Here is a 17,301-nt window from a genome sequence, read left to right as displayed (position 1 = left end):
GGTCAACACAGCGGTGCCAAGCTACCCGTCAGCCATTTCATGTCATAATCAGTTAGGGGCAGATCAGCATACACCAACTCTCAGTGCCCAAGGAAAATCCTCTCAGGATCCTCGTCTACACTGTAGCACGAAGAAGGATGGCATAAAGAATTTCCCTACGAAAGAGATTTTTTTTTTTTTTTGTAATGTGATTTTGTGATGCTCTGTTTTCAGCTGTGGAAAACAAGCTCTGTGTGTTTACAGTCGGCCACTGCAGCAGCCACGCCTTCTAGACATGGCATCTTTACAGCCAGTGCTGTCATCCAGGCGATGATGAAGCTTCAGAGTGATTAGCCCCACCCAGAGGCTGCTGAGATGGGAGATGTGGGAGGTGTGTGGTTGTCAAAGCAGGGCTTGCGGAGATGACTCAGTTAGGCACTTAGAGTAAGATCATTACCATGCAGGATCCCTTCGCCTGGCTTTGCTGTGTGTGCTGATTTTTTTTACTGTTGATATTGAACAGCCACTGCTTTTATTGTCTCTCACAGCACGGTTGTGCTTGCTGCTTGTTGTGCATCAGGTTAGCACATGGTTTTCATGTTCATTTCTTCTTAAGCTGATTAATTTTGCAAACGCCCAGCCCGCAATAGATCTATATTATTTTTGTCGTGAGGGAACCTAATTAGTTCATGTGAGTATTTGATGCTTTGGCTGAAGTTAGAAATTCCAGTATCATTAAAACACTAGATCCTCGGCTTTGGGGTCACAGTTCAGTATGAGTTTGGCTCTGCAAAAGGTTAGCTTTCTTTTAATTTATTTTTTTTAACTAACAGCAGTGAGAGTTAGGGTTTGTCCTCCAAGTGAGTGTAGTTAGTACAGCCTGTATTGCATTGAATGATAGACAGTGAACAAACACTCTTGCAGAGGTTATATTTATGTTGTTAGCATGTTCGACATGTTTCCACTTAGCACTGACAAATATTGCCGATCGCCATCTTTTTCTAATCCACCACTGGCTCCCTGTTGCTGGTAGCAGTTCTCTGGGAACCTGTTTTATTCCCACATAGCTGATTTGAACTCGCCATATAGTCATGGTGTCTTCTTCTTTTGGTTTGGTTGTTTAATAGCCGTTAGCATGTTTTGGAAGAAGACGTGTACCATTAAACCTGTAATATTGTGCCGTTTCCTGCGTCTAAGTTCAAACAATGTGACTTGATGGACCGCAGAAAAAAATGCCATTCACTTGCGGGTTAGGTTAGAAATTATATTACATTGTGAACTCAACAGCAAGATACTATATGGTGAGGTATATACGGAAATGCAAAGTGTCTCAGGAAGATCCAGCAGTATATAAGAATGTAAAAGGTTAAAGAAAATGACAAGCTCTCTCCTGAGGTAGTAACTCCCGCTGGCGACAGTGGTGATACTGCAGGTGATTGGAAGACCTTGCTAACGCTGTGATCTTTGCAGTGCACTTCCTTATTCTGAGCATCCATGAGTTACATAAAATGAGGAAATATCAGGACCCCCATTGTGAGGGGATTGTAATTGGTATCCAGCAGTATGACAGCACTTTCTCACAGTCTATTTGAGGCAAGTTCTTTCACTCAGGCTGCTTCTTTAAAGCAAGGCAGTGGCCATTTATGACCCTTTCGAAGAGGGGGATTTCAAACCAGGCAGCTTACTGGTGGGATCCATAAGTCCTTTAGAGCAGTCATACTTTGAAGAAAAGATTGCATTAGGGGATCTCATGACAAGCCGACATTCATATCCAATATGATGTGCTGTATGCTGTGTACTGTGAATACAGACCTCATCTGAAGTCATTTCTTTCTGGCCTACAGAAATGGAAGTGATTTACATGGTTATTTGCATATTGGACAGGAAAGAGAAATTCAAACACAAGTGGTCACTTGAGACACATTTGAGACAAATTCTGGTGCTGTGAGTCAGCGGAAATCAGGCTCAACTCAGTCTAGACACAGTCAAGATTCAATGTACTGGTTCTGTTCTATTTGGTGAATCTTCATCTACTTCTTCGCCATCTACTTTAATGCATATTTTCCATGTGTGCTAGACATTGTTTGGCAACCATCTCTATTTGGATAAGTCCATGACATATGTCTGTGTACCTTTGATCAGATGTGTGTTTACAAAATGTGAAATTAATGCATTTCAACAGAATTAGCTGAATTTTACACTCACATCACCGTGTTACTCTACTGAACATAATTCACGCACCGCGTTTGGATCCAGTAAGCTGCAGGATCATTAGTGGCATTAAGGTGTGATAACATCAGTGATTCATTTAGTAAATGCTGTGCTTTCTAAGAAACTGCACACATTTGATGTTACTATATGAATACATTGTCAATAGAATGGGAGTAACCTGCTTTCATTCCTGTACCTTTAGTACTATTCAGAGTCCTTTAAATTACCTGTGCAGCCTACTCTCATGGTTGAATGGAAAACTATTAAAGTGCTGGGGGAAAAAAAACTATAAGCATTTGCTTTCACCTCATTTTGCATCCAGTTAAGTGGCGACATTAATTGCACAAAAACTTGTGAGGCCAATACAAAACAGGTCTTTACAGTAGCACCAGTTCTTTTATAATTAGACCAAGGCAAATGGCAATTGATAAATCTGTTGGTATATTAAGCACTACCAAGGTAAAGGACTTTTTTTTAGATGTTAAGCCAAATGGAAGTGACTTATTAAATTAAGATACTATGAACTTCAAAGACCTAGGAATCACAGTTGGGTGGATTTTTTGGGGGGGGATTTGTTGAAAATTATCTTGAAGTAATGAAATGAAACAAACAGAAGAAAGATATCTGGACAAAAGGATTTGTGTTTTTAATTTTGATGAACAATTAAAGAACTATTTGATACTTCTAATTATAATGTGTATGGTTGTCCTAAAAGCAATTTTGGGGGATTCAAAGCTTCAGTGAGAATTTGCCACCAATCTTCAAAGCTTTGATACTGAGGGCAGCGTGTGCCTGCATTCCCTAAACTTACGGTCATTACTAACTAACAGTATGTACTTTGCTATTAGTGTAGCGTAATTATGAGTCTAATGAGAGATGAGGACAGGAGGGCAGACATTGGCCACTGTCTATTCCTTCCCTGCCTTTAAAGTCTCAAAAGTCAACTTTACAAGGGAGCAAGTGTTGATCTGTTGGGATGGTCGAGCTCGTGCTTGTGCATTCAGAGCAGAAATGCTCTCTTGCAAGAATTATTTCTGCTCGCAGATAATGATCTGTGTGCTGTGAATCACATACACATGCGTGTTTTTCTTATGTGGTTTTTGAGACCAATTAAAAGCCATACATGAGCTTCATTTCCAGCTCTATCTCTTACTCAGACATTTGCCCCTTTGACGGTGCAGCCCGAAGCCTGCGGATACAGGTTTGGCCGTTGATTGCCATGACAACGGTAGCAGCTTCAAAGAGTGGGTCAGCCCAAATAATGTGAAACCAAAAGTGTACAAACAGGTTTGATTACAGTACGACAGTAATGTTTATTTGACCAAATCCAAAACGTAACTGTTCTCAAGTTCAGTTCCTAAGTTGATCTACAATCGAACTGCAAATTTGCTGAGAACTGACAGGAACTGGGAGCATAATGACCAACTCTGGGTAAATTAGAGTGTTAATCAATTGTGTCTACTAAACTGTGTTCAGATGTTAAAGGCATATATTTAGAAATGGACCTCCAGTAAGCTGAAAGAATACTACAGGAGTCTCTGGTCAAACCATTGGTAGAAGACATCGAGGCATGCTACTGTAGCCGATCTTGGAGCAGAAATCAACATGCAGCATGTGAAAGAGTGGGAATCAATTCTAAATGCTGTCATGGTATTGACTCTTAATAATGATTACCTTGTCTTACCTGCATCACTGCAAATTTTGAGGGTTATATCCCCCACTAAAGTTTTGCACCTACCTTTAGTTTTCACTAGTGAACATAGTTCAAATTTCTGAGATATGGTTTAGTCGATGCAAAATCTGGAATTAAAAGGATCTTTGTTGACTTTTCCATTTTGATAGTTTTCAAAGGGACTATGTGTTATGTAGAAAGTAGTTCTAATTTAAAGTGTTGACAGCAAGTTTGCAGGTTTCTGTTAATTTCTTTTCATGTCATTTTTCAATGCTGTGAGCACCAGAAATGAAATTCCAGTCACCACCCAGTTGTGTTAGGGTTAGTGTTCGAAATCTCAATGCAGAAAGCTCGACACTTGGAATGTGAAACAGGACACAATTTACATGCAGTCGCAAAATGTGTTTTTGCAATTCTGGAGAGCCAATCCTCAAGGCGAGGGACCAGCATGTAAAACATTTTTGTCCAGAGCATCATTTATTTGCAGCATTGTCGGTCCATTAGAGCTTCCTCGGGCTACAGCTGCAAACCTCAAACATTTGTAACAGTAAGTTTGACAGTGGCAAGTTTACAGTAAGTTGATTATTGCTTAGCTGGTAATAAGTTTGGTTTCACTGCAGGCCAAACTATACATCACACTCAGGTCGAGCTTTCAGGATAATGAGTGCTAATCGTAGACTAATGAGAGACAGGTCACCACCAGTGTGACCTCTGCACTCACCAGCGATGCTTGGGAACAGAAGCACTTCAGCCTGGTGAAGAGGTCCTCCTTTAAACCTGTGAGAATTTCACATTTATGTCTTGTCTCAGTTGTCCTTCGGAACGATAGAGAACCTCAGGAGTCCAGATTACTTATTTCTTTTCATTCCATTTAGGATAATTAACTTTGAATCTTCTTTCACCTGCTAGCTTTCAGCAACACTTCTACTGCAGTAGCAAGCCAGCAAAACACACAAATACATATTTTTTTGTGGTTCAGCAGCAATATTGATAATGGATAAGTGAACATTTTGGCCCGCTAACATTTTGCTGTATTTGGCCAAGGTCAGGGGCGTACATCAATGTAGAAAGTGATTGTAAATAGACTGCTTCTCTCAGTTATTTACAAGGCGGGTTTAAAGGCATTATTCCATCGCCTGCTCGCTCTGTCAGGGCTGAACCTTGAATTGCTTGGAGTGATTAGTAGCAGGGAGCGTGCTGCAGCAGCTGCTGTCCCAGGCTACTTTTGTTTATGTTAAAGCTTTTACGCATTCTGTTTCATTCGCTGGCGGGGCTCGCTTTTGATCCCGGAAGGAGGCGGCTGCTGAGATGCCCCCCCCACCCCACCACCGTGCCCCCTCCTCAGCCTGCATTAGCACTACAGAATTCAGGTCTGTTTGGCAAACCATTCAGCCCACACCACCCCATCCACCCAAGTCTTTTTCCCTCCATTGAAAGCACACCTTTCTTTTGACTGGGGAGGGTTTTCTATAGAGCCGTGGCATGTGAAAGATTTCCAGAATAGAAGTAAGTGGTGCCTGTATGGAGCTTTCCCTGCTCTCAATGGACCTTGCAGACAATGTTCTTGTTATCTGCCCAAATTTCCTCTCTCTGTTGCTCTACAGGCTGCTTTTGTGTGTATATGTTTGTCTGCAGTGTTGTAGCTAACTGTCACTAATCCGTTGACTACGTGATCAGGTTAGATAATAAACAAAATACACCAACAATGTATTTAAAACCTTTTATTTTTGTCACTTGATGTATTTTGTATAATATATGTTTAAAATAATTGTTAGAGATGTGTGTAATTTAAGTTCTTTTGTGCCTAAATTATACATTTTGATTTGGGTTGACAGTCAACAATGAGCATATAATAGTCAAACATTGACCTTTATATGCGTATTAACATTGATCATACATCAAAATGTTAGTTGGGTTTCCCTGAATTGAAAAGCTATAGTCCTGCAAAAAATCAGTATCTCATGCTCTGTGTATCAACAGCCATTTGTCTAAAAAATGTCATCACTAATCAGGAACACATTATGTCTCAATCTTAGTGATAGTAATTAGTAATAATAGTAAGTAATTAAGTGATTTCACAGACAAGTAATCTGTAATCATCCTACATTATACTCCAAGGGATTTGTCAGACATCGTTCATGTGTGTTACTTTGTCTGTTTTCTGTGTTTCACCAAAATGTTCGTTAGCATTTAGTCTCGGATTCTGCATGGAAAATCTACGACATGTAAAGAGCAGCAAGCGGTTAATTATCATGGAAAACAGGGTTGTGTGCAGAGTGAAGGCTAGATTTATATGCAGCAGCACTGAATAGCAATTCTCAGCACACTGCTAATTGTTTGATGGATAGTACAGATCCATTTGCATTTATATTGTACCCCAAGCACCTCCCACGTATTTAGATCCCATATTTAACCAACTCCTGACACTGGAGCAATAGTCACAACGATCTGCCCAGCAAAAACCTCAACTAGTATTTTAACAGGGGCTTCTGTAATTGGTCATTCACACTGAGGGTGGTTTGTTTTATGGGTTGGTTCGACAGGTTTTGTGCGGAGACTAGCATCGCATCGAGGAACTCCTATGAAGCTGCAAAGACTTCAGCATGCTCACATTTATACAGCTGATCAACCCCAGCAATGAAAATGTCTTTCATTGCAAGTTGAATTCATTTGATCTTTTCACTTTTGGTCAAACATAACAGTGTAGACTTGCCACCTTGGCCTCTGGGAGCATGTTTTTTTCCAGCACTCTCAGATATTAATGTGGAAAAAGAATGGTATTGAAAAAAATAGTGGCATGGGTTGAAAATAACCAGAACCCTTAAAAAGATAGACATGGCTAGCCAGAATAAGTGTTAAAAAAATCATCCGGATGTCTGTTGTGATTGCTTACCTTTTGACAATGGTAGAATTTCACGCATAGCTTCTGCTTTATTGTCCAAAATATTAGGATGGATTTAATCTTTGATCATAGGCGATGAAATCATACACACAACTGTTAATACCAGAGATATGTTACGCCTCAGCTGCTGATCATTTGCCGTCTCTAGCAGTTTGACTCGTGTGTGTTACGGTTTTCTGGATATGCTGTTCATCCGCTTTCTCAAATGTCAATTGAAACCATTTTTGATTAACTTTTTCTTGAGCAGCTGAAATTGTAATGAACATTTCTGTGAGGACATATTCAGAACATGTATTGGCCGTTCATAATTTGCAGAATAGGTCGGATGATAACTTATGCAATTGCCAATCTTCCTCAGGTGACAATCAGTCACAACTTAACACTTCCAATGTGTTTTTAGGGGGGGATTTTTTGTTGTTGTTGATCACGCTGTTCATAGTGTTCCAGTCTGTGCTCACTCCCTCTACATATACACTTTACGCATGCCACAAGCATCATATGCAACATCACTGTATCTGATAATTGATTGTTAATTCACACAGGTCATTGCTTATCGCTCCCTGCAACATCATTATTACTCTGCTTCCAACTGCTATACATTTGCTTAACACCCACAGCCGCACCTGACGAGCCTGGCCAATTGTAGACAATGCAATTGAAAAATGTAGAGTGTGCAATTGTTTCAACAGGAAAAACAGACCATCCAACATTTCTATTGTCTGTCCAGAGAGACCTCAATTGATTTTGGATCATTGCATAGATATGCAGTTAGCTTCTTTCTGGCACTGCTCCGGCACTGCAGCTCAAGCCTTACAGGGACTTTGTCTTTGAAATAAAAGCAGGTGATTGTTATCTCTATTTAAGAGATTTCAATCCATGGCAGTAGTTTTTCACTGGTCTTTGTTAATAACTTTCTGAGTCTTTTTGAATGTACCCTCATTAACCCTCTCCTTCAGTGTTTCAAGATTCTACTCTCTAGTCCCCTGTGTCTTACCATGAGACGATGATAATATTTTTGAAAAATAGCCGTTTGAGTGCTTCTTGCTTCTGTTTCTTTTTGGGCCCAAGTGTTGAGACATCTTCGTTAAATTCAGCCTTCTGTTTATTATCTTCACGTACCAGTACGTTAAAACAATAAAACTGTGGCATTTTCTTAGTTTTGGCTCCTTCTACCAGGATTTAGACGTAGACAGATGAACAAGAACAACAGCTTTGCTCTCTGGCGCTGAAACACCATGATAATGCCAGATGTAGCCTATTTACAAAGAAGAACGCTGTTTAGTTTTACAACATGTTTTGTGTGAAAATTCTGACAGCTGCAGTCAAGGCGGATACATTTTCCAGGGCCTACATTTGCATCCCGTATCATCTGTCATCGTGTATGGCCTGTTGCTTCTTTGAAAAACTCCTCTGGGTTTCCCATGGCCTCAAAGGTACATCTCATTGCATACCAGCCGATTAATAATGAGGAGCGAGGGCTGTACAGAAGAGTGATGGCTGAAGCATTGAGCCCGGCTCTTTGGAAACAAAAACAATGCACTTTGCAGAACATTCTTGAAACTTTGGAAAGCTGCTCTCTCTTACATTTGCATAGCATCAAGGATCTTGAGCAAAAAGGTAAAAATTAGCAACCCATACAAGCTGCATCTGAAATCTTGGGAGCAGCTGAAGTGCTCTTGCCGTTTCAGAGTGGGAGCGTTTTCTTCCCCCCATGTGGCGGAGGTCCTGGTATTGAGGCCCCAAGTCATTAATCACTAGGATCTTTTCAGCTGTCAATACAAACAAAAAGAAACCCCCAAACCCAACAATGGTGTCTTCAATGAAGTTTTTTTTTTTCTGAATCGAGGGCAAATATAGTTCAGTAAGGATTATTGTTTACTGTTCTGTCCAGCACAAATCTCATTCAGTATTCAAAAAGAGCTTATCTCGTGGAAAAACCCTTGTCTGAGCAACACAGGCATATTGTCAGTAAAAACTCTCAGATTTGCCAGGAGTAGTTTTTATCTCTTTACAAAGAGCTGTGCTCTCTAATGCAGTGACTTGCATCCCATTTTGGCTTATAGCAAAATACATTTTATACAAGTGTGGGAGCAAGTAGCATAGAAGTAGAATCCTGCAGTGTGAATGTTAATCCTGCAGCACGAATGATCAGCAGGTTTTCAGCTCATGGTATATAATTATGCATATATCATCAACACATTTGGAGGAAACAAGATAATATATTATATTGCTGCAATATCTTGCTCACTAATTGTCTGTTCGGTAATTGAGCCTTAAAGTAAACAGCGACCGAGCCTTTAATCAAGTTTGTATCCACATTGACATTTGTTAATCCAACTCAATATCTTTAGACCAAGTGGCCACTTTGAATGAGCTGTTTGCAAGACATCATCAATTTCCTGTTTTAGCTGTCTGTTTTACCTTTTTATATGAAAACACATAGCAAAACCAGAAATAATTATGCTGGAATATCTTAGAATTATTTTGAAGCAGGTTTCTTTATTTTGTCCTTCAAGGCAAGAAAATAAAACGCAGCACATAGCTTGATGCTAAAACTCCCTCTCTCTATTGATCTCATGCTCGGTGTGCGCTATATGACAGTTGGGGTTTTATGTTTCAGATTTTAATCATCTCTGCTGGTTCAGTGTAGTCCTAGATTTGTTTGGCTGCTCAGTTTTCAACCGGTGATGATTTGTAACTTATAAACAACACAATTCATGGAAGGACACCTGCCACTTTTACAGATGCCGGAGGCCCAGCATTTCTATACGGCACATAAAATAGAATATTTGTGGGAGACTTGCACCGTAAACTTTATAGGTGCAGGATTTGTTGTGCCGTATTTTATTAAACCTAATCCTGCTGGTTCTTCATGCTCTCCCTGTGTGTGCTGAGCCATGAATACCTTACTGTTCGGAAACATGCATTTGCATTTTATTTATTTCCACAGTTGCTTGGTTATGTGTGTTTGTGTGTGGGTGTGTGTGTGTCTGTGTGTGGATAGATTCAGTGATTTCCACTTTCAAATGATCAACGATATTGCTGTAATTTTTTATTGTTGAAGAGCCTTAAGATAACAGTTAAACATGGTCGAAAGTGATGATATGTTTGATTAGGGATGTGTGATATGACTTTAAATGATATGACAGTCATTTTAGGCTATATTAAAATAATCATTATGTCTTGATATTTTAACATCTCCTCAAACACAATTAATGGTACGACTGGACAAATCAGTCAAATATCACAATTTTTTTTACCACATAACTCAAAATTGATATTTCGACAATCCTGTGGGGTTGACTATTATTTCACACAATATTTACACAATGAGCTTTCTAATCAATAACAATCAGTAATGTGAGTATAATGGCTAAGTGGGTAAATGCAAGTATTAGAAGAAGAAGAAGAGTCTGATGCATTGAGAAAAATAAATCACGTTATTGTAATGCAGCCTTTAAAACCAGGAAAATTATGTGGTTGCATAACACCATGTAATGTATAACAATAACTATATAATATCGATATACTGCCTAAAAATCCACAATGCTTTCAATGCATCTTTTCTTACATCAGGTTTCCTTATTTTTTGTGTGTGTGTGTTTTACTTTCACAGAATCGCTCAGACTGAACTGGCGTTGTAACCCACATTTGATGTTGAAAATAGTGTGGAGGCAGCCATGGAAGTGAAGGAACGTAGACCCTACCGCTCGCTCACTGCCCGGCAGGACACAGAGCGCCGTTATACCAGCTCCTCAGCAGACAGCGAGGATGGCAAACCCAACACCAAGTCCTACAGCTCCAGCGAAACACTCAAGGCCTTTGACCATGACTCCAGGATGGCCTACGGGAGCCGCGTCAAGGAAATGGTTCATCACGAAGTGGACGAGTTCGGCCGGCAAGGTGAGCCTTGGCTGTCCAAATATTAGAACTATGAGATTGTCATTGATATCAGTATGGTTCATCTGTAAGTATATAAGCAGTGCATAATGACATGAAAACAGTGGTTAAGTGAAGAGGACATTACTGCCTGGTCTCAATATATATGCATCATTGCTTTTTAATGAGGAGTCCATCAGTAATTCACACTCAGTCACTGTAGAGGTCACTCTGCATTGTTTGACTATTAACAGAGGTGGCCAGGGTTTGAACTTACCATGCCAGTGTTAAAAACTTCATGGAAGACAGGCATACCTTTACCTGCTCATCCAGATATATTATTAATCACCAAAGTTCAAATCAGATGTTATGGCACTGTTGAGGTAGCCTTGAATCTGAGGCATAGGTCTGACAGTTGACTGAAAAATGTACATTTTTATATATATATAGACATGGGCTCTGTCTTTTGGGTGGTGCGCTGAAGGATAGAAACAACGTTTGATTTATTTAGTATTTCTTTTCCAGCAGTTTCAGAATCTAGTGAAATACTCAAATCATCAAGGTCTGTTTTCCAAGTCCCCTGACTTGCGGTGGTAATTCTAATTAACTTAGAGAGAAAAATAATTTAAGCGATTGATTAATGATATAAAAACTGTGAATTTATCATTTAAAAAGCAATGCTGCTTACAGAAAAACTAATTTCAGCTCAAAATACTTTTTAACATGCATCTTCATGTAAATCCACCACTATAGCTTGTCAGAAGTTTCCTTTTAAATGATCACCGCTCTTCTAAAAGGAGAGAACAATGCTGTCATCTTTCTCTGCACTCAATACAGTTTGTTATGTGAAGTGATTCAGCTTTGTATTTATTGGCTTTGCCGCAGGAGCAGACTTTTCCCTTCGAAACCTTGGCTTTGGTGAGGCGCTCCCATCCCACGTAGCCACGTACAGGACTGACATGGGGATGCCACACCGCGAATACTCAGTTAGTGTGGGCTCTGACGCAGACACAGAGACAGACGGCATCATGTCACCGGAGCATGCGGTCAGATTATGGGGCCGCAGCAACACCAAGTCAGGCCGCAGTTCGTGCCTCTCCAGCAGGGCGAACTCCAACCTAACCCTCACTGACACTGAACACGAGAACACAGAAAACGGTAGGCCACTTTTCTCTTCTACTTATGAGGCAAGCTGTGTTTAGACTGTGTCTCTTTCATGTGGATTTGATTTTGATGTCGCAATGGAATAGGTGTGTATTTTTTCAAAGCATGTTCCTGTATGGTGAGGCAGAATGACATGCTTTGTCTTTGCGACAACCTCGAACATCGAACAGCAGTTAGACTGTTCTGCTCGGTACAGTCTAAGACTAAGCGATGATTGTGTTGGTTATGGGTTGGATAGTTTTTGACGATGCTCAACTGGAGTCCATAAGACCACAAGATGATTTGCATCTTATGTTTTTGTAAAAATCTGTCTTGGTACACACTATTTCAGCCTAACCAGATTGACCTTTACTTTTTTATTAAGAACCTTAAGTATATGTTTGCATATTTTTTAGAAATTGGCTGAAGACCAATGTTCTGATCAAGGATTTAACCTCTTGTAGAGAAAAATTAACAGCGTTCACATTGTGCACAGTCAGACGTTTTGCATACCAGTACCTCTGCTGTTCATCCTTCCCGGATCACTTTACTCTTGCTCTCCTCTTCGTGTTGCAGTGTGTGAATCATGTCTTGACTTTTATAGGAATTGGTCTGGCAGGTTTCTTGGTGAAATTAGTGCCAGGAAGTGGAAAGCCATATGTATCGAATTCGTCTTTCTGTGGCTTGGTGTTTTCCCCCAAGGGACAGATGAGCCTGTGAGCTTGTTCAGAAGGTCACTTGAGCTCAGCGAATATGTAACTATGAGCCATGTCAAGTGCTGGAAAATGTCAGAAGATAATGGCAGTTCTGCTGAAGATACCCTCATTCAAATTTGTAGATTAGTGTTCTGTACAGCCATGAGATTACAGAGTTCTGTTTGGAAGCAGATACGCCATTTGGATTCGCAGCTCAGTCCCCCCCCCAGCGCTTATTTGTCCAAAAAACACATTTACAACTTAATACAACTTAAATGTTTGCATACAGCATACACGAAAAGAAAAAGCTCTAGGTGTAAAGGCAGTGCAGTGCGGAGGCAGTACCTGACAGACAGGTCTCCCTTACCCACACAGCCCTTTTGTGTCTACAGTGCTTACTCCTCTCTGCGTTTGTTTACCTGAGTTGCAACCAAAATTGATTCTTTTCCATTTTCTGTTTTACACCAGGGTGTTATCTATGTGGTGAAATTTAAGTTCGGTTTCACATTATGCAAAGTTTAACACAAACCTAAATCATGCATATTAACTGGCAGATTTATGATACTGTTCCCAGGATCCTTCAGAGATAGAGGAACTCATCAAGGGCCTAGAGGCAAAATTCTAATTGCCCCTGCACAGCCTTGCAGAGAACCTTGTGAATAGTTTTGCATTTCAGAGTGTGTCACATTATGTATTAGCTTCTTATTATAACTGACAGAAATGACTCTTGGAAGTGGAATCCATTTGCCCGAATGACTCAGGGAGAGAACGTGGCATCCCTCTGCTTGATCATCTGAGATGCCAGGGGACTTGAATTTGGCTGTATTGTACATAATTAAAGAGAATCTCCTCGGAAGGCTGTTCGGGGGGTTGGTATGCTGGAATGTATTCAGAGCACCCGTCGCTGCAGCATCATCATGCTACATCTGTGAGACGCTATCGAGATTCTAAGTAGCTTTTTATTCAACGCAGCCAAGCAGAAAGAGCACTTGTATTCAGCGTTTAATTCAGTAATGCCTGATAACATACAATTTATATATGGCAAGTTAATTAAAATCCATCGAGCAGGCCTGCTTGTGTGTGCTTTAATCTCTTTAAATCAACAAACCAGTTACTCTGCTTTAATGTATTCAAGCTGCTGGGCAGTTCTCCCCCTCTTCACATGTGACTTACTTGACCCTGCGTTTAATGCATGCAAATAAGAGACGGTGATTTGGGAACAATTTTCTTGATGCTCAAGTGATTCCGACGCATCCTGTACATACTGTGAATAAGAGCCATGGCAGATAATGTCTGTTATTCTAATATTCATTGCAGTTGAGTTGTTACCTTGATTGTCATTATGACCTATTATGTGATGTTAGACAAGTACAACTGACTGAATGTTGGATTAGTAGTCAGCTCCAAGAAAAGTTGTTGTCCCATGTATAAATGGCTTGCTACAAAGTAAATGCCCTGTGCATGTGTTTGGGTTGGTTAGCGTTTAAAGTGCATTCATGCAATGTGTACAGGTATGCGTGTGTCTTCTACCCAGCATGCCTCTGGTCCCCTAGGGAGCCCCTTGAGGACACTTCCAGCAGCCGGCGACTGCTGAGTCATTGCACATCCTAAAGAGGCTGAACAGCGAGGAGGCCAGCCCAACCTGCTGGGTTTGGGAGAGGGCTGCTGTTTTACCCTGTTACAGCTTATCCAGATGTGTTCTCTAATCCCAACTTTCCCCCACTATCATGGCTGGACTATTACGTTTCTGTAACCATGAGAACCGGCAGCGGCCACAAAAGCCTGCTGAGAGACTGTTGTTATTCATGTGTTCCATAACCTGCGGAGAAAAATAATTCAGCCAAGGCCTACACAGTTCCTGTTGATAGAAAAAGGCTTGTGTGACTGACACTGGTATTTTTCTAAGGACAAAATGTAATTAGTTCCAGTAGGCGGTTAGTTGTGTACCGATTTGGCTTCCCCCTACTCCATCCTCCTGGGAGATCTGTTCTATATTGATTAAGGATACAGTACATATATGTGTGTATATATATACACTCAAGCTTTGATCTCACACTGAAGACAGATTTACCGGTGCAGTTTGTCTCTCTGCAATGTAGCATCATTCTGAGCACTGTTTTATCTGAATATAGTTTTTTAATTAAGGGTTTTTTCTACCAATAAATCTGAAAATAAAATAAAATGTGAGACTCATCTTTATGATATTTAGTTTTTGGAGTTAGATTATCTTTAAAATATTACTAATTACTAAAATCTTGAAAGCTGTAGGCTTTGCTTCAAGGCAAAGCCTCTTAGAATGCATCTGAAATCTTCTCGCCAACATCCCTCAATAACCTCTCAGCTGAATTTAGATTTTCTGCAGCAAACAAGCAACTAGTGGAGATTTCTGTTGAGGTCTCCACACACTTCTGAAATCTCAAAATTAACCCTGATTTTTATCAGATTCATTTGAATTTTATTAGATTTCACTATTGATCATGTTCTAGTGCTAACTAAATTATTCTCCAGCACTCACGTTGGTAGAGATAATACTACTCCTAATAACACTACTAGTACTACTTCTTTGATTATTAGTGGTGCGGTGTGTGTGTCTATATATATATTTTCTTTTTATAATATTCATAAATACACTTTCATTAGTGCATGATATTTCGTTACCTTCGAATGAGCTGATCTACAAAGGGAGCACATCCTTCTCCACGCAGTCCGCCTTGTTGCACCGCCATGTTTCTGCAGTGGCCCTGAACGGACAAACCAAACACTTGCTGACACTGCAGTCTGCAACCACACAGCTAGGTGCCACTAAATCCTACACAGTGGACCTTTAATCAGAATACATAAGAGGCAGTAGTGCAAACTTAACAACCCTGCTGGTAAGTGTTACCTTTGTAGTCATCACAATAGAAGTGTAAAAGTGTACACGGCAAGCAGGGTGGCAAGTATTGATTTGAGAGACATGGATCCATCTTTGCTTTAAAAGTGCTCAACAGAATCTTAGACCTGATTCAGAAACTGTCACTCTGAAGTATTCTTGTTTTTAATTCCAGTTGAATGTGTGGCTGCTGCACTTTGGATGAACAGATAAATGACAATATCTAAGAGTGATGTTATGGTTTTTATCAAAAAAATATCTTTTTCGTAATCCTGCAGTAGCCTTCATGATTATTATTATTTCCTGTCTTGCATTTCACATAGCCATGTCTTTATCACACCAAGCAAGTATGGGAACAACACACTTTTTATAGGCTCCACCACTGACTAATGATTCAAAGTTGCAAAAAAAGCCACTTGAAGATGAATGACGGTCGGGTTTCTTAATTCAATTCTGCCTTTTGTTCTGCATGGTTAAACACGAGTCATCAATCAGCATTTTTACCTTCAAAGAACATAGCCGCTAATGTGCTGATGTGATCACGCTTTTAGCTGGGGTAGGGCTAATATTTATTGATGTTGAGCTGTCAGACGAAAAGTGGCCGGTCTTTTCATGTGGATTTTACCATGCACAGCCTATTTTCTGTGCTTTCATACAGATTTCCTCACAGCTGTTGGAACAAGATGTTTTTTAGCCTATATCGCTGCTGATGACCATAAAGTAAAAAAAAAAAGTGCGTTACTGTTATTCAGGTTATATGATGTCATTGAAGCCAGTCTGCTTTACACATAGTTGCACAAATCCTAGAATTACTAATAATCGTGATGAATAAATACTTGTACCAATGAATCACGAAACTTCCTCTTCCATTCTTAGTGGTAACATCTACTACTAGAAAGCACTAGAACTTAAAAAGGCAAAAGTTAAACATTGATAAGAATTAGAACAGGTTTTATTGAGTTATAAAATGGACTATGGAAAAAAAAAAGTTCTCGCGGTAAGTGCCAACTCCACAGCGATGATGATTCATTCCCCTGCTACCTGTATCAGATACTTGTTGGAAGGTTCAAGTCTCTGAAGAAACTTTGAACTGTTGAAAGATTGAGGTTAAGAGCTCCAGGGTGGAGCTCAGTTGCTGAATCTTTGAACATAGCATGACTGTCTATGAGGGACAGGTGTTCCTCGTGGAAACATGTCACCGCCCCAAAAGACTGATGGGCTTTGAAAAGCAAATCTCTCGCAGATTTGAACTTGAGAGGGGAGTACATCAGCCTGTCCCCTAACCATGTTGATAGTGATTGAAAGAACGTTTATTCTGTTCTTTTCACTCATGTTATTCTAGGCCCAAGTCACATTTCCCCTTGCAGACAGAAGCACCCACTGGGTGATAGCTGTGTGTGTGTTAGAAGGCATTTAGTTCTGATAATGGTCCATTTTCTTCTGTTAGTGTTTAATTGTTCAAATTGGCAATAGGAAAAGGAAAAACCACAGTTTGCAGAAGTCACAGAAACACTTGTGTTCAGAGTTGTTTTCTGTTTCTCCTACAACAGTCCAGAGTGACTAACTGACTAACACGATACCATTACACTTTTCAAGTGTGGATTTTCTGTGATCATTATTCACCGGACTTCATCTGACTTACAACAGATGAATGAAAATGAGGAATCACATTAAAAACAGCGAAACCTCTGCATAATGATTTGAATGTTTTCTAAAAGTGACTACTAAACAAGCATTTGAACGCTTTGATAGAAGCACCTTAATCTTGCACCTCATAGACAACTGAAATACTAATACTGATGGCCACACCCTCCCGTGGTGAATAAGCAAATATATTTGATTCCAGCTCCACATTTTAAGATGTGTTTTACCTTTGAACTGATTCCCTGGAGCTTCACCAGCAGCCTGTGGGGTGAAGTGAAATCAGACTTCCAATTAGAAAAGACGT

At 40.1% G+C, this 17,301-nt stretch overlaps 1 protein-coding gene across 15 annotated transcripts in view; it reads left to right on the top strand.

Annotated features, from left to right (window-relative positions):
* tenm4 (teneurin transmembrane protein 4) overlaps positions 1-17,301 on the top strand; it is a 157,060-nt gene that overhangs the window by 23,193 nt on the left and 116,566 nt on the right. For 14 of the 15 annotated variants that reach the window (XM_030396680.1, XM_030396665.1, XM_030396672.1 and 11 more), the window contains exons 2-3: positions 10,381-10,667; positions 11,529-11,801. In XM_030396680.1, coding sequence (XP_030252540.1) covers positions 10,445-10,667; positions 11,529-11,801 — 496 coding nt within the window. In that variant the 5' untranslated portion in view covers positions 10,381-10,444. The remainder of the gene's footprint in view (positions 1-10,380; positions 10,668-11,528; positions 11,802-17,301) is intronic. The other variant, XM_030396579.1, reaches the window with a different exon arrangement.

The sequence above is a fragment of the Sparus aurata genome, chromosome 2 (assembly GCF_900880675.1).
Source record: "Sparus aurata chromosome 2, fSpaAur1.1, whole genome shotgun sequence".
NCBI lineage: Eukaryota > Metazoa > Chordata > Actinopteri > Spariformes > Sparidae > Sparus > Sparus aurata.
This window is presented reverse-complemented; position numbering and strand designations above follow the sequence as displayed.